We start from the raw sequence: 24,470 nt of genomic DNA, 5'->3' as shown, positions 1-24,470 counted from the left end.
ATGGCAACTGATCTTAATTGCCTCTGTGTATGCATGTGTGTGTGTCTGGTTCCCTTCACCTTCTAGATAAAGTGATGATGTAACCGGAGCCTTTCAGAGGCCTCTGGGTGGTGGGAAGGACAGTGTGGATGGATAGCTGTTGTCTCACACCTGATTGGACGCTGGCCAGAATGCTTTTTTTTTTTTTCTTCTTCTGACTGATGTGCCAGTTACTGGCTAATAAGATCAGCCAGATCGATTAAATCCTTCCACACGTACGCGTTCTTGTATTATGTACAACGGACGAAAACACATTTTTAAGTCTCTCCATGCCTCTCGCTCACGTCTCTGCCTCAGAGCCAATGCTTGAAAATGCGCTTGTAATAGAGAAAGGCAGGAAATGGTTTGGCCTAATAATAAACGATTACAGCGTGATGTCATTCACCAATCTTGGAGTACGATATCTGGAATGAGATGGCCGCTGCTGGCCAAATTTAGACCTGAGGGTAGATGAGTAAGCACAAAGACGCTTCCTCTTCACTCGCGCCATCAGTCTGATATTTAATTAACATTTTGAGCTATATTTGTCTTTATTTTGTCTGTTTACTTTTTTGTTACAGCGAGTTAGTCAGTATTTAAACAGAGTAACATTTACTTTTCTCCTACACGGAAGTGACATGTTTTTTTTCTAATGGTAATAAGTCTGAGCTGCTAAATGATATGTCAAGGAAAATATGCAAATTCTGGAACTTTCTCCTTTTTAAAATTACTTTCATTTTCCAAGTTTCATTGCCAGGTACATAGATGTGTCTTATACTGATGTATTCATTCTTTTTTTTTCTACAGCTGAAAAGGATTTGTCCTGTTTTTGTCCAGTCTTAGTTATTTATACATTTTGACTTGCTTGATATGATATGTTAGTTTAAACTTTATCAAGGACAGTGTTAAATGATTCAGCAAATCTATTCAATGACAAAAAACGCTTTTCTTGAAATAAAACAAGTCTGAACTCATCAAAGTAAGGTGTCAAAACACACACACACACACACTCCCTCTTGGGCATGGCTTTGTTATTGTTTTGCATGGTTTCCTTGATTGCGTGGAAAACATCAAGCAGAAAAACACTAGAAAAACCAAATGAGCGATGAGCATCATTTGCCTCGCCTTTGTTTTTTTTCCCGAGTGAGAGGTGTAGCTTCTTACCTTCAACACAATCTGATATTGATTCATGAGAGACAGGGGTGCAGCAGTATGGGGGGGGGGGGCTTCGAGGTAGACAAAAGCCTTGCTATTGGTAGTGGGGATCAAGGCGGCGTAAAAACGGTCTGGTATCCTGTTACACAATTCCAATTTCCTGCTTCAACACTCGCTGTGTTCTACCCAGCCCAACCCAAACTACCCCGTCTCTCGTTCCATCCCTGCCTTCCACACACGCAGGCTATTTCTGCTACGCTACCTGTACAACGCCTGGGTGGAGCAGCTCTACTGTTGAACTTCAGGAGCGAGTAACTGGATCATGCATGTCTGGGGACATGTGTGTAGTTTGTGTGACACGCCTATCATGCACCATCCATTCACTCCTTTCTTTTGCTCCGTGACACACGCACGGAAACGCATCTCGCTCGGATGCACGCAACCTTTCCATCATGGCTCTGATAAGTGATTTATCAGTGAAGCATCAGCTTTGCTGAAAGCTTTAATCGGGTTAGAGACTAAGTGCTGCGTGTCTGTGCCTAGTCGGTGCGTAGGTGTGTGTGTGCGTGCACAACACTATGTCTGCATGTGTTTTTTGTTGTGTAGTAGTAGCTGTACATAGGGCTGAGGTGACTCTGTACACAATGCTAGTTATTGAGGTACCCCCCCCCCCCCCCCCCCTTCCTCCTGCTCTCTTCTCCACTCCTTCTTTTCTCTCATCCTCCGGAGTCAATTTGTGAGTTTCCGCCAGAGGAACAAGTGATTGCACTCCCACCTCCTCTCTCTTCTCTCCCTCCCCTTCCTGCTTTCCTCTCTCTCTCCCTCGCTCCCTAGCTCCTTCTCTCTGCCTCTGCAAAGCATTCCACTCTGTCCCGATCACTTGTCCCCGGCTCACTGCTCTCCCTTCCCTCTGTCATTTAGTGGTTGTATGAAAGCAGCGCCGTCTGGTCACAGGCGAGGCTTGCGGGAGAAGTCAAAGCAGAGGTAAGCGCTCCTTCTCTCCTCTCTGGAGTCTATTCTCCTCTTCGGGGAGCGGCAGACGCGCTCGGGGGCAGCTCTCACATTTGAGATATTGCACCATAGACTGCTTGATGTGATCTGCCTCCCATCATTCCCTTTTCCTTCAGTTATTCAGCCACTGTTTTGCTGCTGCTTCTCTGTCCCCCCCCTACACTCTTTTCATTACACACTCCGTTTCAGTGTTGGATTCCATCTCTTATCTCTGCCACTCTTTGACTCCATCTGCCTCTATTTTACTCATTTGCTCCACACTTCTGTCTCTCCCTGTCTGTTCCGGAGTGAGGAGCGACACACAGCGCTCTACATCTGTTGCGTATCATTCTGTGCTTCCGATCACATTTCCCGCATCGCTCGCTTTATTCTTAACTGCTTTACCTGTATTTCCCATTTTCCTGAATGTTTAAACGCGATCCGATCAGACCCGGGTAGAATATATGTGAGACTTGCCACAAATGCCATTAAACGTCAAGAAGACTTTGCATCTTGGAAAACTTATCGCAATGTTGAAGTGTTTTTCTTCAACACTTTGAACTGAACTATGACAGTGTATTTATTCTGGGATATAGTGAAGTGCAGAGGACGAGATGGAGCCTTGATAGGGACTGGGTGCTAAATGGAGATCTATGGTGTAAGGCGCAGCTTCGCTCCAGGCTCGGTCACAGCGGCATAGTTTCACTGTTACTCGTGTGTCTCAGCAGTGGAATGTGTTGGATTTAATGTGTGCATGTCTGAGGAAGAGAAGGAATCACGCTGATTTTATTTGTGGGTATACTAAACCCTCTGTTAAGGTTTGTGGGCTATTAGTTTTGGCTCGCAGATTGTGTGTATAGATACATTCTTGTGCACCTTTTCACTTCAGCCTGTTTACATTTACTCTGCACTATTTCATTTGACCACTCTCCTTCTCTCGCACCACTTCCCGTCTTCTCTCTCCTGCCGTCATTGTTACGCCCCTTGCGATTGCCCATCTCCTGTCCTCTTTCTCTCGGCTTTCCCTCGTCATCCCTCTCTCAAAACATGTCAATTTGCTTTCTGTCGCTACCGCCGCCTGATCCTCTTCATCCTCTCCTCGTCATTTCTTTTGCAGGTTGCAAAATGGATTCTCTTCAGCCGGAGCCGTCAGGGGAAGGGCAGGAAAAGGAAGAGGAAAGAGCCCAAGGTGAACTACAAAGAGGTAGGAGACACTTTGGAGCTCTACCTGCTCTGCTTCTACCTACAGCGCTCTCGTGGAAACATCTATGATCCTACCTGTCTGGATATTACGCATCGTTTGTCTGACACCAACAGTATCTCTTGTTCTGTTTGTGTTTTGTCTACGAGGACAAACTACCCTGCAGTGTTTGCGCTACGCCATCGTCTACGTATTTAACCTTTTAAGCACTTGTATACATCACAACTGTTGCTCAGTGGTCTGTGTTTGGTCACGGCCCGCGTGTGTGGGATGGTGTCGGCGTTTGTCTGGATGGGGTGGGGACCAACCTTTGCTGCATCCGTTTGTCTATCTCCTGCCACTTTGCGCGAGCTAAACACCAAACGAAATTCCACGAGACGTGTCCAAAAAAGATTGCTTTACCTTTGTGTGTAGTGATAATTAGTTCTCTCCAGGGACAGCTAATCCCACTCCACCTAGTAATTGACACACATAATTGCACACATGCCCGCATCATTAATGAATGCACACTGATCTATAAGCCACAGAGCGGCAGAAGTCATTAGTTAGACGAGAGCACGTTTTATACATCACTGTTGGAAACACTGACGGAGCCTCTGGTCCTTTTGCTTGGTACGTTTCTTGGCGTGAATTAGTTTGGTAAGTGCCCCCAAGTGCCTTTTGAATAAAATAACGGAAGAAAAGAAAACCCCACTCATTCAGTGCCAAGAATATCGTATATATCCACCTACGTTTTACGGCTTTTAATTTCCTCTCAACACCTCGTACCACAGCTTTCAACAGATGTGCACGTTTCATGCATAGGCAAAAGTGTTTGTGTTTGAGTCAAAATCCAGAGACTGTTTCAGAAACGCTAGAAGCTAGAGAGCTGTTGGAACGAGATTTTCTGGATTAGATTACCTCCACGTCTTGTGGTGGTATTCGGGGGCACCCGGAGAACAGCCCCCTTCAACCACCTGATACCGACCGTCTGGCGTATTTACGGGGCACATACGTAGACACAACTGCACTTACTTTTATGGGGCAGCAACAAGGGCCTCTTCCTGTGTTGGGGGTGCGGGGGGGGGGGGGTGCTGAAAGAATAGCCAATTACTGTCCACTTGGCCATATACAATAGTGAGAAAGAGGAGGCTGCCACGAGTGGATGGAGCGGGAGAGAAGGGGGAATTAGGGGCGGGGTGTGGGAGGTTAGTGTTTGAAGTTACACCATAAAAGCCATCCTGAAAGGAAACACAAAGTGACCCCTCCCCCCTTTTCATCCACCTTTCTGCCCTCTCTCCCTTCGTGGCCCAGTGCTCTCCTCTCTCCTCCTCTACATCTCTCTTTTCTCCCTTTGTTCCTGTGTACAGAGCACCCCATGGATGGTCCAGGTGTATTTTAGATTATTCCTTCATGTACTTCAAACAGACCAATATCTACTCAGCCCCTCCTTTTTTCACCTCCCGCTCCTCTCTTTCTCCTCCTTGTTTCTGCCAGCCTGTTGCCAAGTTGTAAATCACTCGGGATAACTGAACGATGAAAATGGAGAGAAGACGGGATACGGGAAGGTAGACCGGTTTGAGTACCAGAGATGAAGTTACCCATGGAGCTTAGCTTAGCTGCAGTGTGCATCCCCCATGGTTATCTTTGAGATCAATTCATGTTCTAATGGAGACAGGATGATATAAGGGGAAAGACGTGAGTGGAGGAAAACACGCTTCAAAAATTGGTAAAACAGGAGCTTTGGAGCTGAGGATGAAAAAGGCAGCTCAACCAGTGGTGGGTTAGAAATAAGTAATGAATCTGTGGTAGGGATCCGAGGAAATGAACAGTGGATATTCAATAAGAAGTGTGGAAGACAGAATGATGAGTGAGAGCATAAAGAAGCCTGGAGTTTAAACAGTCAGGAATTAGCCTGATCCGGGGGCACATTTAACGCTAATGACCTCATGGATGATTAGGAAATAGACACGCTCACAAACGTAGAGATGCCCTCGATTAGAGCCAGACCCCCCCCCAGAGCTGCCCGGGATCTGGTCCATTTAATAAAGCCCAATCTGTTTTACCAACTTCCCCCGTCTCTGTCTCTGTTACGTTATTAATTCTCGTGCATTTTAGTGGTACGTTTGACTGTTTTGGAGCTCATATATAACTTAAGTGTTTGTGTGTGTGTGTGTGTGTGTGTGTGTCCAGTGTGTGTGGAGAGGCCTGTAGAGGGATATTAGTCACAGCCACATGGTAATGGGCCTCATTTTGCTCTTATTTTCATCTGTGGTCGATGTAATAAGAGGGCCTGTCTGCCCCTGCTGATCAGGACAGGAAACCCTGTAGGCTAAAGGAGCTGGGAATGGCAGGAGACCTTGTCTGAATTTCCTGGGAACAACATGCTGAGTGAAAGAAACCCGGACTTGTGATTGATCCCAGTCCGGTCTTAAATTGATTAACTGTTAAAATGCCTAGCCTGTTCCTGAAACCTCAAAATCCAACTTTACCATCACTTATAGTACGCTCAGCGTTCACGGATCATCTGGTCTGCAGAATGCGTTTAATGGCTGACAGATGCAACGGTCGCAAAATAGCATTATTCCTTCACATGCAATTTGATAAAGTTTTTTTCTTCTTCTTTTACCGCGTGATGCGAAGTTATTTCTGCTCACGGGGTAAACGACCTCCATATCTGGTTTAAAAGCCAAAAGCCAAATGCAGCACATGATCCAGTTTAAGAAATTCTAGCGCCTTGAGTGCAGATGTGATCAAGTTTGATAAAAAAGTGTTTACATAGTTTTTCCCTGCGTAAACAAATCCGGGAAATGGTGTAATCATGAATTCTTGACATTCCTACAGCTGTTTTTTTTTCTACGCAACTTGTTCTGAATCTATGGTTAATATTGAGATCCTATTTATGAAGAACCCAAAATATGATTATATCTTCTGTAATTTTGATTGTTTGAACCACACCTAATAAATTCTACATTTGATATGAATACTACTGGCTAAAACGATTGTATCTGATTATAAACTTTAAAAGCGGGCATCTGAAAGTACAATTGTGAATGCACACTGTACACATGGTGAGATAAGAGCGCTCTGCCCACGGTGCACACAAATGCATCCTAGGCCTCAATGATGGACCACCTACTGTACTAGACTGGCGTCCTCTGCTAAGCCACAATGACAGGCAAAATGGATTACACGTTGGCTGACTTCCATTTGGTTCACTGTGATGCAAATGACATGTTTGGGCTTCCTTACCTGTCAAGTTAAGCTGCAAGTGTTTAGGAACACATTCCCTTTCATCTGATTTATCTAGTAACTGCACGATCCCCGGACCGTCTTAGGAGCGGTATAACTGTGGGAGTTCTTCAGTCAGGAGGAACCGAAAAATGTTTGTAAAAAGACCTGTTGGAAAACTCCACATAATTTGTGCCTTATACTGAATGGATCATTAAATGCTGTAGAATAGGTGGTTTCCTTGTCCAGTCTGCTACTGGAGTCTGAAACGGTTTGAGCCTCCGACATTTTTGCTGCTGCTTCAACCAGTTTCACCTTTTTAAACTAAGTTAAAAGACTGCCAGTGACAAACTTTAAACCTTGAATCCATTTCTCTCATTGAGGGATAAGGTTATTTGGATATAAAGCTAATGCATTTAGATCAAGTTGCCACTTCAAAATACTTGTGGAGTCTAATTATATTGTTTGATCTGCCGGATGTCGAGCTGTCCACCGGTGATTGGATCCACTGAGGCGGAGGCAAATGCCAGGTCTGAACAGGTTCTCTTTCACAAATTCTTCGCAGCAACGTGGCAATTTAGAGCTTCATACCAGAACCTGATTTGGAGATGAGAAAATGTCAACAACAGGAAGTTAGGGGTAGTTTTTTTTTAATTCTTTAATCTTTACGGGCATCTGTTGAAAGAGACTGGGTCAGTTGAGTTGATTACTGGCATCTGGAGGCTTCATGAACTTGCAGAGCAGCTATTTTTTATGACAATGGTGCAAATCTCATCCGTTGCACGAGGCTGAGAGAGGTGCAGCTGAAAGCGTTGGAAATGGAACAAACTCAATTTGATCACTTGACTGCTCTCTGAAAAGTTTTACCATTAAAACAAGAGAGAGTTAAATCAACTGTTGATTCCTTTGGTCGCGATTGAACTCATCCATCTTAATGGGACTTGGGTAAACACTTTGAAGCAGTAAAACTATTCAGTCTGAGGACTCTCGTTAACACTAATAACTACCGAGGTTATTAATATTTTCCTATGTCTTTGGGCATTTTAAGCCTTTTATGATGAACCAATAATAGAGATGAACAGAAAATGCTGTGACTGACCGATGGGGGAGGACAACCTAAAATAAAGGCGAGCTTTTAACTGTACTGCCATCAAGCTAATGGCCTCCGAGCTAAAGTAACAGGAGTGTGTAGTGGTGCACTATGGTATGCAAAACATAATACAGCTACCGAGGTCCATTTCAGAATGTAATGTAAAACTACAGAGAGAGACTACCTTGTTGGAGTGGGAACTGAAATCCAGTGTGCTGTGTTCTGGTGTGGTGTTGACGAGTTGACAGGGGGAATAGTAGGGGTAACTGGAGCCCCAATGGGGCAGTAAAAAGCAGGGAGGGGGGGGATTTGTGATCAAAGAGCCTCTGTTGGGTGTGGTTCTTCAGGTGGCATTTAGACCGAGGCCACATTTCTCTACCGGAGACTCAGTCGTGTTGCAAATTGGTTTCCATAACCAGGAAGATTGAATAACAAATTACCCAACAGTCTTTCTGTTTTCCCTTTGAAATCTAATTATTTCTCTCCTTGTGTGTGTGTGTTTGACCAGCGGACTATTAAATATAGCATGCCCGCTTATTAATGGTGTTTTTTATGGAATCCCTGTTTGTGTTGTTCTCCTTGATGAGGCGGCGATGCTTCAAATTATTCCAGCCACATTCGGCAAATGATGAGGACGCATCTGGTTATCCTTCTTTCTTTCATCTCCCATGCACCGTCTCCTGTTTTATACCACTGTCCCTCCTTCTTTCTCCCTCTGTTGCAAATTTTCTTCCCCCCTGTGATTTATTACTAATGAATCAGGGATAAGGGGGTATTCTGGAAGAAAGATGGGAACATTCAGGAAAATGGCTGGTTCCGGACAGACTTCATCACATCAGGATGTGTCTCTGTGTGCCCGTGTCTCCCTCTTCATTATCAGATCGCAACCCATTAATTGTCTTAAAATGAAAGCATAACTCAAGCTAGGAAATACGGAGCTCCTGCAAAACAGTCCATTCTCTTGCTTTAATGGGATATTTAAATTGAAGTATTGCTACCTTTAGGGAACTTTATTTAATTATTTTTAAAAGGTTGTGAGGAGTTTATTATAAATAACTATGTGGGCCACTTTTACCACTTGGTGGTGTTTTAAAGCTAAACAAGAGGTTACATTCAGTTTGTGTCTGTCTTCTCTCCTTGAGGGGGGGGGGGGGGTGTTGTTGTTAATTCTTCCAACATAATGCCGACTGAAGCTAGCAACACTGGAATTTAAAGGGAAAACATTTGCTTAAAAATAACTGGGTGGACTCAAAGGGTCCGTTTCATATCGTGTTCAGCTGCGGTGAACGGGATTATGCTGCTGATCAACAGCCAATCGCTTATTTGCAGTGTTGTCAAATTGTTGTCAACATCTCAGTGCGTTTTTATTAGGTCCAAGTATGAGGAAATAATGGGAATGATTTGCAAAGTGAATTTTGCCATGTCTTTATAATAAACTGTCTCAACTCATTGTCCAATAAGGAATTGATTTTAGCTGCAACTTTAACAACTAAGGGAGAAAACAAATATTTAATTTCTGAGAATAGAAAGAGGTTATTGCAAATGACTTTTGGGTCACCCAACCGAGGAGTGTGTTGGGTGGCGAGTTTTGCCATGACTGGGCCCAATTTGGTGCTCAAAAATGAAAGCATGAATGATGGATGATCTGTAGATGGAAAGATTTATGGATGGAGGAATTTTACTCTCCCCATTGTTCACAATTGCACCGCGCGCGAGAACGTCTTTGATGAGTTGAAAAGTATTCAATCCGTTGACTTTAGTGGACCAACAGAATCACACAGATACTGTTGTGTAACTGGATTACCGAATTCCTTTGTGTACAACACATGAATGGTGGCTCCTGAGCTCAGATGGGGGGGAGACAATAGTGAAAGCGATAGCCAGAGGAGAATGGCAGAAAGGGGTAGGTGCAGGACATCTGAAGACACGACAGAGCAGGAGCAGGACAATGGCTGAATAAATGCATGCCGGTCCTGTTGTGGAAAACGCTGAGCAGGAAGAACGGATTCTGAGAGAATCAATGGATCAGCCTCGCAAACAAGTGCAGTTTGATTCGCCCTTCTGTCACGCTGACTTTGCGTCATTAAGCTGTCGATTCAGTATCAAATTACACTTTTCGGTCCGCTTGTTTTCCTCTGAATAAATGTTTGCGGCGGAACCTTTTTTTTTGTTTTGTGGCCAAGCGAGGAACAGTAAGCTCTGTAAATCTCTGCATGGCTTCTAGGGAACGTACACGCAGCTGCGGCGTCTCTTATGCATGACTCCAGAATTTAATCTGGGATACTCGCCACGTTTGCATGACAAAAAAATGGCTATAAAAATGACTGAAATTAAAATCCCCACTTTTTTTTTCACAAATTCTTAGAAATAATAGAAAAGCAACCTGTTTTATGCGCCGTTTCTTGAGTTGGTATGAATGAAGTAAAAAAATAAAAAGCTTTCTATGTAGGTATAAAAAGACAGAGATGGAAGGAATTTGAAATCTATCATCACTACATGTATTAGAGATGAGAAGATTCACATGTAGAGATGGGAGGGGAGGCGATGGCTCCAATTTTGTCGTGTTAATGAGGGGGAGCGAGGCTGAAAGAAAGTGAGAGGGGAACAGGGCCAGAGTGTATTTGTCTCATTTATCACTCGGCAGAAGTTCTGTTTTCGGGGTCATTTGAAGCTCACAGCCGGTCCCATCTTGTCCGAAGACTCCCTGCTGTCTCCAAGTGTTAATGTGTGTGAGTGTACATGTGTTTGTGAATGGGTGTGTACGGCAAACGACAAGGGACTGCAAAAAGAACCTGCAAAAGGAATCGCCCGTCAGGGTTAACGATGCTGACGCACCATTTAACGGCAGGCATAGCTGCTCTGAGATACCACTTAGGGCGTCATGACTCTCTGAGGAACGTACCCACTGCATGTTCACACGCACACACACACACACACACACACACAAACGATTAGGCAATGCGTTGGGGTCGGGAGTTCTCAGACCCGAGTGAGGGCTAGTTGCACAGAGCCAAGTGTTGCTTCAACAGGCTTCTCGCCGAAGTTGGCAAAACGAACGCACGCCCAGACAGTATGACTCCCACCCGCATGCCGCATGCCGCATGCATGCATCTTCAATCCCAGGAGTATTTTAGTGTCGTTAAAGTGCAGCTGTGTTTGTCTTTCCAACACACATGGAAAACACATCAAGGAGAGCGAGAGAGAGAGCGAGAGAGAGAGCGAGATAGAGAGCGAACACAGCCTGCCAGGACAAGGCTGCCACAATATGTGCACAACAAGCACTTTGTCACTCTCACAAATCTACGTTATTCATTCTGGAGCCAGTTTGAACACCAATTTCTAGTCGGCGACGCTTTATCCAGATATTGTAGCGTCCCGGCTGTTGACTGGAACCTGCTCCTTAATCGGGGGTGGAGCGAATCGATGCTTTTCACATAAAAGCTGATTCTGGCATTTGGAAACGGTATTTAATGTTGCGTTTGTATGAATAAGAGTATTGAGTTCTAAACGGCTGTCTTTCCCGGTAATGGCTGCGGTAACGGCGGCGGTCTCAGACAGCCCTGATGCTATTAGCCTTGTTAAAAGCACACGCACGCAGACGTGCATTAATTCACACCGATGCACACAAAATGCTTGCGTGCGATGTGATGACGGCTGCATCCTGCCAAGCTCATCGACGCCGAGCATTCTAGAACTGTCTGCACATGAAACCAATAAATAAAATGTGTCCAAGATATCTGATAGTCGGTGGCTTTCTGGCTCATGATGCTCTTTCCTCATTTGTTGAGATGACGGTTGGGATAAAGGCTCAGCCTTGGAGATACAGTGAGGAATTCAGACATTGGGAAGGATCTCGGAGTAGAATTGTTGCTTTCTGGCATTGATATAAGTCGGAAGACTTTGTAATCCCCCATGTGGAACCGCAACGTGTCGCTGAGGGAGAGGGATGTTTGGAATACGTGACGTCGCCTGATGCCACCATGATCTGACCCGGATAAGGAAAAGGGGATGAACGGACAAATTAGGCAACTTTTTTGTCTTTTTTGGGGGGGGTGTATGTGTGTGTGTAAGATTTGAATTCTTTCCTACATTCATCAGGACCAGATATTTATTGATTAAGTATCTTTTGATTCCTTCTGACTAATAATTTACTTTATTTCAGCTTGAGGAAAAAAGTAATCAAATAATAATCATTGTTTTCATCCTGCTACACGGAATAATAATAATAATAATGAACATGCTGTAACTCATTAATGAAGCTGTGTATCCTGTCATTCACACTGCCAGGAGATTAAAACGTCATCTACACTAATCAAGTTCTAATCCAGTCATACAGACGCATGAAAAAGATGTTCTCTTGTTGAAAGAAGCTGAACAACCGACAGCTTTAACTCCACGCTCCCCAGTCTGGGACGTCTCGGGCTGCTAAACTGGACGTGGAGTTAAAAGCGCAGAAACACAGATGGCTGGTCGTCCTCAGCTTTTAATGCTGAGTAAACATGAAGTTTTTAATTAATTTCCATCTGTTTCTGCTATTGGTGTCTTTTTCAGAGGCCTTTTCTATCTCTATCTCTGTTTTTGGTCTCTAACATCTCCCTCCTTTCTCCTTCCTTTGTGTGTGTGTGTGGCAGCTGTGTGTGCGTGTCTGTCTTTGCAGCAGATATCTGGGCTTAATCCATCCCACATACCTCTGTCAGCTCAGACTGGTGAACTCAGCCAGCCCGGAGTTCACACAAGAGACACACACACACACACTCACATGACCTTTATTGTAGATGGTCTGTCTGTGTTAGCCGTGCTCAGCGTTCTCCTCTTCCCATCTCGTCTTTTGCTGCCGCGGCCTCTCCGTGTTTGACTCTGGACTGTCAGAGGGAGATGCTATCACTCCACGCCGGAGGTCATCGCTTGTGTTTTACCCCCATTATTGCAGCTCTGTACAGCTGGAATGGGCGTATAGGGATGAGTTCCCTCCCGTCCATCTGTCTGTCCATTAAGACTTGTTTTCTTTTCTTTCTTTTTTTTAACCATAACTCAAAATTCATTTAATTCTTCTCCAGAAACTTTCCACAAGCACAAAAACAAGTACTGAAATGGTGTCTTCTCCTATTTAGAAACTTTTGATATTTGACTTACTCTCTTCACTTGGTTCCAAGTTAGACTCGCACATATTCGGTATTTTCTCTCACACCCTTATGTTTTAGCTGGAAATCTTTTACGTGATATTTTGGGAAATTGAAGCCATTTATTTATTTCTATTTTTAAGTATTGTAATTGTATATTTGCTGATTTAACCTCATCCTCACCGTCTTTCTTCAGTGAAACGCACCCTGAAATCCTCGGCGTATATAATGCTCGTCAGAAGAGCAGCACACAGCTCTGCTAATTTTATCCACAACCCCTTAAAGGAAAATGTAGTGTAACAGGTAAACACTGTTGGTTTTCAGCCCCCCCCCCCCCCCCCCCCCCTCCCCCAGGGTCAATATTTAACCACAGCCTGGCTGTTCTCACCCTCCCAGGATCAGGCCAGAACAAATGACATGAGGAAATTAAACCTGGGTGCTTTGCTATTTTCAGCCTTAATCACATGTCATACTTCCTTATGTGTTTAAGGAGTAGGCAGATAGCTGTGAGATAAGTGACTGCGCTGTGTCGGTGGGGAGCATCAGGTTTAAATGAATTCCAATGTGGTGATGATTTTGGATTGGAGATGTCAGGATGTTGTTGTTGGAAGGCAGAAAATCCTCCAAAGCAGGACATGGACATCACACAACCCCAGTAAAATCAAATGTGGACAAACGGGGACAACAACAAAAAGAAGGGATGCATTTGTGTAGTAGTGTTAAATTGTTCAAATTGAGGTCAATAAATTCAGAGTTCCCAGGAAACGTTACAAACAGATTTTTCTATAAAGTCTTTGATTCATCAGTTTGTAGCTACAAAGTCATCCTGCCTGCCTCTCTTCTCCACAAGTCTTTGTCAAAGCTGACCTCCAGCTGTTTGGATGTGACACACTGCTATGAATTATTTTCCTCCCACGCGCACACACACACACACACAGCCGCCCTTCTGTTCCACTTCTGTTCCAAACGGCCATTTTAGCCTGTTTAAGGTGGGAATGCTGTGCCTCTACTGCACCTCGCTATTCGGGGCAGAAGTTATGAGGGCGTTACATTGTTGTTCTGCCACTGAGACGGCAGCAGTGAATCTACATCTGTTTAAACACAGCAAGGCTTTAGGATGGCATGGAGGAACCAATAGGGAGAGCCGAAAACCACCCATGTAAGGAAAAACGCCAACGCCAATGTGTTGCAAGTCACGTGTCTTGATTCCAGATAGCTGGCATCAAAATCCACACACTGCCGTTGGCTTGTTCATTGTAGATAAACAATGGCAGCACAGAAGAGCTTTCCGATGTGTTGCTTTTGTTCAATCTCCCTTTCAAAAAAAAATTTAAAAGTCTGGGGGGGTTGGCACTGTCTCATTCTGAGGGTTCTCTGTGTCCTCCTGGTGCTGACTCCTATTGGTTCATTAGGAGGGGCACCTGCATGGAGGTTAACTGGAGGTGGCTTCATTACATGAAGGGGCTCTCACAAAACAACAGCAGCACAATAATTAACAAGTGCTGTCCTGTAGGGAGATCTCTGCTTTCCAGAAGTTGTCTGCGTCTCCATTGGGACCGAAACAATGACTTGTGGGAGGAGAAGGAATGGTAAGATGGAGGCGGGGGGGGGGGGGGGGGCATGCACTGAACACGCTTGGATTTGTGGCTTGCGTCAAAGCATGGAGTGCCAGAGAATTAATTAAACCTCTCCTCTTTTGGAAGTGTGTGCAAGCGTGAATGAGTCAGAGCAGTGATGAGTAGGAGAGAAAACATGCTAATTGCCCTCTAGATCAATGCCAAATTGCAAGAACGTAGAAGTGAACGAGGAAATGCCCCACTTTCTGCAGCTGCACAAAGGCATTGTTGAACGAGCAAAAAAAAAAAGAGAGCCAACAATACTGATGTTAAAGGTGCGCGCATGTGTCCGGGCTCGGCTCAGTGAAAGTAGTCCTTCCCCACCGTCGGGCCCACTGCGTGTGCTTTCTCAGCTGAACCCCTGACTCGCCACCCCGCTGTGACGCTGCTGCTTTTTGATTGTCCTGAGACTGTGAACTTGAAGGCCAGGAAGGAAGGAAGGAAGGCGGGGGCGGGGGGGGGGGGGGGCTGCTACTCAACACTACCCATCTTAACAACCAGCAGCTGATCAAACGCGCACTTAAAAACAGACAAGCACGAAGCGGGTGCAGGCGGTGAAATGGTGGAGAATTGGGAAGATGTGAGCGTAATGTCTAGTCGAGTTCAAAATCTATCCCGCTCACGGCATAATTAAGGCACATGGATTTTGTTTGTGTTCCAAATTGGCTCTGCTGATTGGCTAAGTATCATGTTGCAGCGAATTTGCTTCCTGATTATGCTCCTGCTGGTGAACGTCGCTGACAATGTGCCAGTTGTTAGCGCGTGTTTTCCCGTCAGAAGACGCATCGATATGAATCCAGAATCATCGCGATCACAAGGTCAAAGCTTCACAAGCTTCCCGTTTCTCCTCGCTGCCTTTTTCCTCTTGTTCTGCTGTCTCCCTTGAATTTATTTAAAACATTTATGGGTTTTTTTTCCTGATTTGTTTCTCAACTGATTGCACCAGCCAGACCCTCAAACAAACATCCAAATCCCCCCCCCCCCCCCCCATCCCGCTCGCTGTAGATATTGCGGTTCTTGACTACAGCGGGGGAAACAAAGAATGAATGTAATTCGTGATTAGACTGCGTCGATGCTCTTTTGCTGGAGGGCATCTCCAAGGTCATCTGTCTGACCGGCGCTATCTTTGAGATCATCGCCGGGCCGCTGCAGCAGCAGGTGTGACATCATGCGAGGAGATGATAGCACAGAAGACGGGCCCATTTTACACGTTGAAAGAGTAAAATGTGACTCACAGATGACCTTTCAGCATGTCCTGTGTGTGTGTGTGTGTGCGTGCACTCCATCCCATTACCCGGAAATTGGTTTACAACATGTCAGCATTAGATGAGCTATAAAGTCGGCGGGCCTTTTTTTATAATGTCTTTTTAGACCTTGTGAAGCCACAAGATTGCAGAATAATATCCCCAGAGTGGACACATTTATTTTTCCTTAGCTACTTATCATATTTATAGGCTTTACATTTATGAGGTCTTCTCAGGACTGCAGCATCTTTTAGCAACGTCTCCACTGCTTGAGAGGAGCTTCCTGCTAACGTCTGACCACGTATAAGTGCATTAAATGACTGAAAATGTTTATTCCCAAGTAGGTTGATAACATTTAATTTATTACTGAGATTTTTTTTCTGCTTTGCCCTCTTTCATTGATTTCAAACCCTCACTCATTTTTTTTTTTTTTTTTATCCTACTTGAGAAGTAAATGCCGTTTGAGGTTAAATGGAGATGATCCCGGACATTCACAGAATAAAAAGACCGACATTTAATATTCCCAAACTAGATTCTTCAGAGCATTTGGTTGTTTGCCCCGGTCATTTTATTCCTGACCATCTGTCGTATTTCGCTTCGCATTTTAATTCCGTGCAGCTGTATGAAGCAGTTACAGGGCAATTAAAAATGTAAGTATTTGTGATGCTGTTTATGCTGTCATGGCTGCTGAGAGAATCCAAACAGCTGCTTGGAGCACTGTTTTCTCCTCGAGCCCTGAACCTACCATTGCATTTTGAGCAGATGAATGTTTGAGCCCTTAAATCAAGTGTAATAATTGGAGGAGCCAGACGTGCAGTTCGGTCCGGTGCAAAGGAGTTGGTATGGAGACGGGGGGGGGGGGGAAGCAGACAGTCATGGAGACGGAGGCAGAGAGAAAGGGAGGGATTTGTGGGGAAGAATGAGTGGAAACCTTAGTACCTGCGGCGTGGGCTGAGGCCTTTAGCTGCCGGTGCCAGAATGCGTTTTTACGAGCCGGTGGCTGGACAAAAATAAAAGGCAACCTCGTGGCTGAAAGGCATCGCACAAACGCCCAGCGCACAGTTTGGTTTTATAATGTCAGTTATTCAACGTTTCCAAATGCCATAATGCAGAGTGACTGAACAAGCAGCTCACTTTCCACAGCGCCACAGATGTGGGGAGCGACGGAACGGGGGAGGGAAAGAAAGCCTCGGCGAGCACCATTGCATTGAATGAGTGAATTGTGCATGAGATTCCCCTCATGCTCTTTATCTATTTAAATGTTTGTCTTCTTTTCACACGCTTTTATTTCTCATTGGCAGTTAGTCATAATGAGCGTGACTTTGCTGTTTCTACATGCAACTCAGAAGAGTTTGATGATGCCTCGCATGGAACCCGGTGAGAAAAGTGCCAAAAAAAAAGACCAAGAAGACTGAGTAAATAAGCTGCGGTAAGGAATCGGGTAGCGGAGGTTATCTGAGCCCCCCCCCCCTTCAGTGATGGTGTGCGACCTTTACAGTAGCAAGAGACTCATAGGCGTGTAGGCAGACGTTATGCAGAATGCCAGGGATAGGTTTAGAAAGCGGGTCTTTAGTATTGGTCCTGTTATAAAGGCTCGCTGTACAGGACACAATCTTACTCGGTGATGTTGCCATGGAAATGCTGAACAAGTGATGGATTATTGGAGAGAGTTGATTTCCGTGTTTTCTCTTTTTCTTTTGGACTACCCTTTACATCGTTTAAACCGGTCGCCCAGTCAACCAAGCCTGCCGACTGTATCGGAAATTTTAAACGTGAAAATATATCACAATTAAGTTGCTGCTGACGGTTTGTGTGTGTGTGTGTGTGTGTGTGTGTGTGTGTTTACACGTTCTGTACTAAAGGGTGAAGTGCTTTGCTTTTCATGCTGAATGACGTGCAGCGGCAGTAGCATGACTCATGTCGCTTGGCCCCATACACCTACATATATGGACAGACACACACACACACACACACACACATACAGGTGCTTCTTTCTGTCTGTGACAAACCAACACCCCCCCTGGCAGGAACACACGCACACGCCATACATGCATCAACACACACACTAAGCTAAAGAGCGTTTTCATGTATTTATAGTTTGTGATGGTGTTTACTGCAGCTGCTTGTCTCACTGAGCGCTCGGCCACTGCAGCAAACAGGCTATATTTGTGCATGCGTCAAGGGCTTCTTTGAAATGCTCCTCTTAGACAGGATGTGTGACTGTACTTGTACTGTAATACATGCTACTGTTTGACTGTACTTGTACCCTAACGTTCTATCTAATAAATATATTCATCTTCATCATCAGCATGTGAAGGGGACATCCCAGAGGTCCTTGCGAGGCACCCACTCTCCATAGAGTGGGTGCAACCGAGTGTCAGTGGTTTGTACGGAAGTAGAGAGTGTGTGTGTGAGAGGGAGAGGCAGAAAGAGACGACGCGTATTCTCTCTCTTCGCCATCAGCATTCCTCAGCTTTGACGGACAGCATGGGAATGAAACGCCTCTTTCATGTGTCTGAGGAGATCTTTCCACATGAATGGTGGAGATAGAGCGGGATAAGTTTCCCCCTTCAGGTAAAGCGCTTTCAGCACTGTACTATTAAGGGCTATTGTTAGTTACTCATGACCTGGTCATGGCGTGTGTGTGTGTGTGTGTGTGCGCATTTGTCTGGCTGTTTGGATGTTTTTTTGTGCCATTATTGGGGCTTTTTTGTGCCATTAATAAGGGAGTATTCAGCCGTGGAGTTCACCTTTCCCCCTATAATTGCTCTCTCACTCCCATCATCTCCCTCTCTCTCCAGTTCCAGTCACTACTGTGAATTTAGATTTCCCTGAAGCGGTTGTGGAACACTACAGGAATATGACATTGAACACAAACCAGGTATCGACGGAAGAAGTATTACCATTTTCATGCATATATATATATATTTGGAGATGTACCAATATTGATCAGATAGAATGTTTCTGAATTTGTGTAAATGGGTTAGCAGTGCATCATCATTAACTTGGAATTTAGATACGCTGGTGCAGACATTGATCACTGCCATAGCAATATTCAAACAGGAATAAACACAAGTCAGTGCAGAGGGGTGTGTGTGTGTGTGTGTGTGTGTGTGTGTGTGTGTGTGTGTTGTGTGTGTGTCAGGAAGCACTCTTCACTTTTCAGAGGATGGGAGGGTGAATGATCATGGGTGGGCCCAGGAGAGACCCCTTAAAGGTGGAGACACCACTCCAGAACACATTCAGCCTTCATAAAATGGAGGGATGTGGACATGGAGGACGGGCGATGGAGGGCGACGAAGAGTTAGATGATCATCGGTGTGTGTCTGTGCAGCGGTGGCGGTGTTTGAGTTCACCGCTTGCAAACACGCTGGAATACTTCCTGGTTTTAATTCCGATATTTCCCAGAACCATTAAGGAGGTTGTTTACCAAACACAAGTTCAACCCAAAGGCCCGTCGTGAATATCCGCCGCACAAATGCAGCTTTCTCGTCTCTGCTGGATGTGTGAGCGGAGCCGTTCTGCCAGTCAGCCTCCTCGTCTGTCGTTTCCTTCCTCCTCTTGCTCCCTCTTGCACTCTGCTTCACTTGGTGGGTCTCTGTGGGGACGTCAGCCATTAATTGTGTCCCAGGCTGGGACCGGGGAGAGAGAGAGGGAGAGAGAGAGCGAGCGTGGCTGGGGAAAACCGCGAACATGACTGGGCACGGCTGTCTCCGGGGGAGGAAGTCGCTCTCGCATTTCGCTGCCCACATCCATCCTCAGAATGATTGTCTAAATTCACGGCTGAGTTTTCTCAGCGTCCCTGTAGATGTTAGTCATGAGAATAAAATGGCGTGTTACGTTCATCGAGGCCTCGTCGTTGCAATCAGGGCTTCCGCCGTCTTGTCTTTTGGTCGTGCGTGTCGCTAAACGAAGCCGCTCTCTCTCTTTCTGTCTCCCCAATGGCACTTTATCAAAAGGAAAACTTTGTTGCTTTGTTTCCCATCCCCTCTGTCCTTGATTCGAATGTTAATACTTTTCCTTCACCTCTCCTCTTTTGCCGATCTTCTAATATTTCCCAGTTGCACAAGATTCGCTCGGTTTACCATATTTATTTAATTGCCATCTCAGCTCAGTTTTATTATGCTGCCGTTCCCTCTGTTCTAAAGGCTGCATTAATTCCCCGGCTCTTACTGATGTGCTCCCCCCCCACCCCCCCATCAGCTCCTCCCCAGCACTGAGATGAAAATTAAATGCAAATAAATATTTGAAAACAGCCGTGCAGCGTTTAATATGCTCATAAGTTTGATAGTTTAGTAGTTCATAGCCGCTGATATCAGTCGGGTGTAACGTTTTTCTTTTTTACTCCTGATAACGTGTCTCGGTAGATTTTTACGAGGGAACTTGTGGAAGCCGGTACCGTTAATCTGGTGAATTGCTCTGTCTCCTCAGGCGACAGCGGAGCAGCTAGTGATGCTTCTGGAGCTCCTGCTTGAGGAAGAGGAGCTGAGCGCTGCGTTAATGCCTGCTCTGCAGAGAACTTACGACCTGCAGAATCAAGACGCCGAGGTAAGACCACACACCCACTCGCATGCTCTGACAGGTAGGCCTTATGCGTCATCTCGGTAATCTCCCCCCCCCCGGTCGTAAAAAGAAAAGAAAAGGTTTCTTCTCCCTTTTCCGTCCCAGGGAACGAGGATTAGTAATGTGTAGTAAATTCTGCTGTAATGGCGGCTCTCTTCTTTACAGCCACCATTACTGACACAATCCCAGAAGTATTTGCGTCACATTTTAGGACTGCACAAGTTTCTTAATGGTGCTATTAATGTTTGTGAGTTTGTGTGTGTGTGTGTGTGTGCAATGCCATCTCCCACTTTAGGAGCATGAATCTGAAAACAAAGATGTCTGTTTTAGCCTCATGTTGGAAAGAAAAATGATTCTAAACTCAATTATTTTTACGTTAACGCTGGCTTGGATTACTGTACGTGCTGTTTAATTTGTGCACCGATCTATTTACTGCGGTTGTTCTGCTGTATGGATCCAAGGAAGTCTTTATTGCACTCCAGACATCTACCGCTGCATCTAAAGTCTTTTTTCGTTTTTTTTATAATTTCCACAAGCATGGTATTTCTTCAAGTTCTCAAACAATGCCTCTAATACTTCTCTGACTTCCCTCGCTAATCACCCTGGCCATCCGAAGCCGAGGCCACTTGGAGTTCGGCCTCGGGTTCAGCTTTATGTTCGTACCACTTCCCGGAAAGATGAAAGCAGATTCCCATCTGCGATTTCCAGGAAGCTTCCGAGTGTTTGCTAAAAAATACACAGGGACCAGGCATGGAAACGCATACACTCTCAAACATGCACACACCTGTCTGAAGGCTAGGGACCTGTCCTAATGCTGGTAATTTCATTCCGGATCACTTGCGTCTCTCCTTATAAATGCCGTAATCCATTCTCCTCTCTTTCCTTCCTTTCTGTGCGTTCCTGCCTGATTGTATTCATCGTCGTTTTGTGTCCAGTATTAAATCTTCTTCAGGAGGATTGATGATTGGAAAGTCTTGGACAAATACGAGACTGAGTGCCTTTCAGCCTCTGTAGCTTTTACCGCCATAGAAATAAGAGCTTCTCACAGCGGGATGAATATCGGATGATGGCAACGATTCTTAGTTATGTTGACCGATGACGCATCCTCAAACTCATTCATTATTACATGTGTAATAATCACTGCATACATTTACTGCATATAATTAGAACAATTCTGCAGATAATTTGTTCCTGTTAATGAGACGTTTTACTGATTTGATCAATTGTATTGTTCCAAGCATTTTTCCACGAGCACAGCTCAGACTGGTGTCACACACACTGTTTCACCCCGTGCGTGTGAGTCACACGATAAAGACGCTTCTGGGTGAAAGGCGCGCTGAAGACGGACACACAAGCTTTAGATGTGTGATTTTTATTCGTGGCTTTGAAAGCAGATTTGTGAGAAACTACAATTTAGCAGGTCTGCTTTGTGAACTGTGGGACTGAACATGAATACCGTGAGTGCACGCGTTTGCATGTGTGAGCCGAACCACCGAGATTTTTCCCATGAGCCTCATGTGACGCGAGATTCCGTGCGGCCCCACGTACCTGCGGAAAGCATGCGTGTGGTTCTGAGAGTGGATGTCGGATTCTGTGAGAGCAGGCTTGTGTGGATCGAAGGCCGTCTGTCGGTCACGCACACGGGACGCATTGTGTTTCTGTTGAGGTTGGGTTTACTCCTCCGGCGACTGGAGACCTCAGAGGACCACATCGAATCAAACTCCACGTATTGGAGCAGAGACGTACAAGAAAGAGACGGAATGCGAATGTGTGAGACGCTCACGAAAATGACAGGAAACAAAAGCAGTAAAGAAGAAAAGAGAAGAAAGTCATGATTGATTTTTATTTTATTACAAGTGCGTGCATCACGTAATACTTTCATGTCCTTGTGAGATTATAATGCGTTTAATTAGTTTATTAGCTTATGTTTTCATTTGTTACTTTATTGCGTTTTAGTATGGATCTATAGTAAGATTTTATTTCCAGTTAATTTTAACGTGATATTTTCTTTAAATTGTCAGAATAATGCATGGATTAAAAAAAAGGGGCAAATTCCGGCCTTTTGTATCTGATTTAGATTTAAATAGTTGCCTGTTACCAATTGAGTAAGAGTAAATTATGGTTGCGGGGTTCTGAGCTTGCTTTTGGATGCCTTGATAGAATTACCAGCCTTGGCACTGGGCTGCTTTTGAGTGGGAGCCATTTTGCTTGTTTTATATCGGTACAAAACCAAAATGAAAAAGTATTTTGAATGATGCTAGCTTCCTGCTGACACTTTCAAGAGCATGAGTCACAAAAGCTGTTGGCAAAAAATCCTCAGTAAAGGAAATTACTGGAAACTTCACCCTGCAAAAGTTTAAAATGAAAAGTTATCTGTTTTTATCTTAACTGCCATTACTTTGTACATGATTTTATTTCTGTGCGTCTCTAATGTCAGTAACGATTTTATTAGGTGAGCACCAGAGAGCGTGTCGGTTGTGGCGTCCGTACATGCGTCAGTCTTAGTGGTGGGAGCGCTGGTGGGTGAAGGAGACGTGTGGGGGGCAGCAATATAGGAAGGAATGCCACTGTGTTATTGCATATGGCGTCAGAGAGAGGAGGGGGGGCCTTGCAAGAAACTGAAAAAGTAAAAAAATAGAGCGCTGCAGCGGGCAGCTGCTCTGCCCCAGGGCTCTCCCCAGGAATGTACCCCAGTGCAGGGAACAGCTGCCGAGGCCACGCAGGCCAGAAGGGCAGGGCCGGATAAAGACACACACATCCTTGTTCCTGCAGCAAGTTGCACTTCGATCCTTCTGCTTTGGGTTTTATTTCGGAGTAAACACAGTCGGAGAATGAAGGGCGGGGGGGGGGATTAAAATTAAAAGCCATTCTGAAATCAATTAGCCGTGTTTATTTAGCAGGATGCAGGATGTGAAGATGTAAATTGCTCCACTGTCTCTATTCTCATGCTACATAAACAAGCAGAGGTGCGACGAACCAAACCCGATCTCCTCTCGCTCACATTCACGCTGCCTTCGGGTACATCCTCTTCCTACTGCCTCAAAATACAAGCAAGCGCTGCACAAATGTAAAGTTGTTGCAATGGAATCCTCACGAATAAAAATAAATCCCATGCACGCAGTCTACCTTTACTGTCCACAGAACTATTTTATTACTCTACGTCTGGAAATAGTCGTCAAAGACATTGGAATGAAAAAGTGTCAAGCTTTAAGGATGTAACGGAGCTTTAAAATATATTTTTTTTAAATCACTTTTCCGTCCTCCTGTTCGTCTTCGTGAAGGAGCGAATCCGTCCATGTGGACTGCGTGCATCCACATCCTCAACAGATGATGAACGATGATGGCTGAGGCGGGGACAGAGCTAGTCTCTGATGTCTCCTGTAACCTCGGCAACGCAGCTCCTATTGATCCGCTGGCTGAAAGGCCATGCATTAGCCTTCACACACACGCAGACGTACGGTAAATCACATCGGAGACCTGCAAACACACACCTACAAATGGATTAAATAGGACTTTAATGCTTGTATCCAGATTTACTTTCAGCTTCCAGAAAGTAGTGAGCAATTTAAGAGCCTCTAATCTCATTATTTAATAAACTTTAGTGAAAGTGCAAAATTGTGATATCTAAAAATGTGTATATTAAACAACTCCTTTATATTCTTTGATTTATTGTTCATGTGTAAATGTAGAAAATATAATGCTGCCATTTGCATCCCTCGAGTCCGGGTCCTTTTAAGATTTCACATAATCTAGTGATCATTTGTGTCTGTGATTCCTTAAAGCGTCTTTTCCCCCTGTTTTGCCTGCAGGTGCGTCATCGCTGGTGTGAGCTGGTGGTCAAACATTCATTCGCTCAGGCTTACAGAGATGTGGAACACTTTCTGGTTAATGACCAAGTAAATACACCCAGATAATGGAACAATGGAAGCTTCAGACACTTTTAAGTGTGTATGACCGTGTGTGTGTGTGTGTGTGTTTCAGGCCATGGGTGTGTATCTGTATGGAGAGCTCATGGTTCAGGAGGACCCCGAGCAGCAGGCGCTGGCTCGCCGTTGCCTCTCATTGGTCCAGCCAGAAATGGACCCGTCTGCACGCCGAGTGGTGGAGGAGATGGTCCTGTGATGCTGCAGGTGAACTCTCATTCTGTTGTTGGATGGAAATGGGGGGGGGGGGGAAGGGCAAATCTCAGGGAGTCTTGTTGTATTTTTATTGACTCTTGATGAAGGAAAACAACAGTTTATTGCTTTGTGAATGAAAATTAGG

The 24,470-nt window shown here is 44.9% G+C and overlaps 1 protein-coding gene across 1 annotated transcript in view; it reads left to right on the top strand.

The window, feature by feature from the left end:
* Nucleotides 1-24,470, top strand: part of aopep (aminopeptidase O (putative)) — a 56,570-nt gene that overhangs the window by 26,697 nt on the left and 5,403 nt on the right. The window contains exons 12-16 of the mRNA XM_068760988.1: nucleotides 2,095-2,157; nucleotides 3,281-3,367; nucleotides 20,076-20,192; nucleotides 24,017-24,103; nucleotides 24,189-24,337. Coding sequence (XP_068617089.1) covers nucleotides 2,095-2,157; nucleotides 3,281-3,367; nucleotides 20,076-20,192; nucleotides 24,017-24,103; nucleotides 24,189-24,329 — 495 coding nt within the window. The 3' untranslated portion in view covers nucleotides 24,330-24,337. The remainder of the gene's footprint in view (nucleotides 1-2,094; nucleotides 2,158-3,280; nucleotides 3,368-20,075; nucleotides 20,193-24,016; nucleotides 24,104-24,188; nucleotides 24,338-24,470) is intronic.

This window comes from Brachionichthys hirsutus, chromosome 4, assembly GCF_040956055.1.
Source record: "Brachionichthys hirsutus isolate HB-005 chromosome 4, CSIRO-AGI_Bhir_v1, whole genome shotgun sequence".
Classification (NCBI taxonomy): domain Eukaryota; kingdom Metazoa; phylum Chordata; class Actinopteri; order Lophiiformes; family Brachionichthyidae; genus Brachionichthys; species Brachionichthys hirsutus.
The sequence above is the reverse complement of the archived record's forward strand: the minus strand, read 5'-3'. Positions and strand labels throughout refer to the sequence as shown.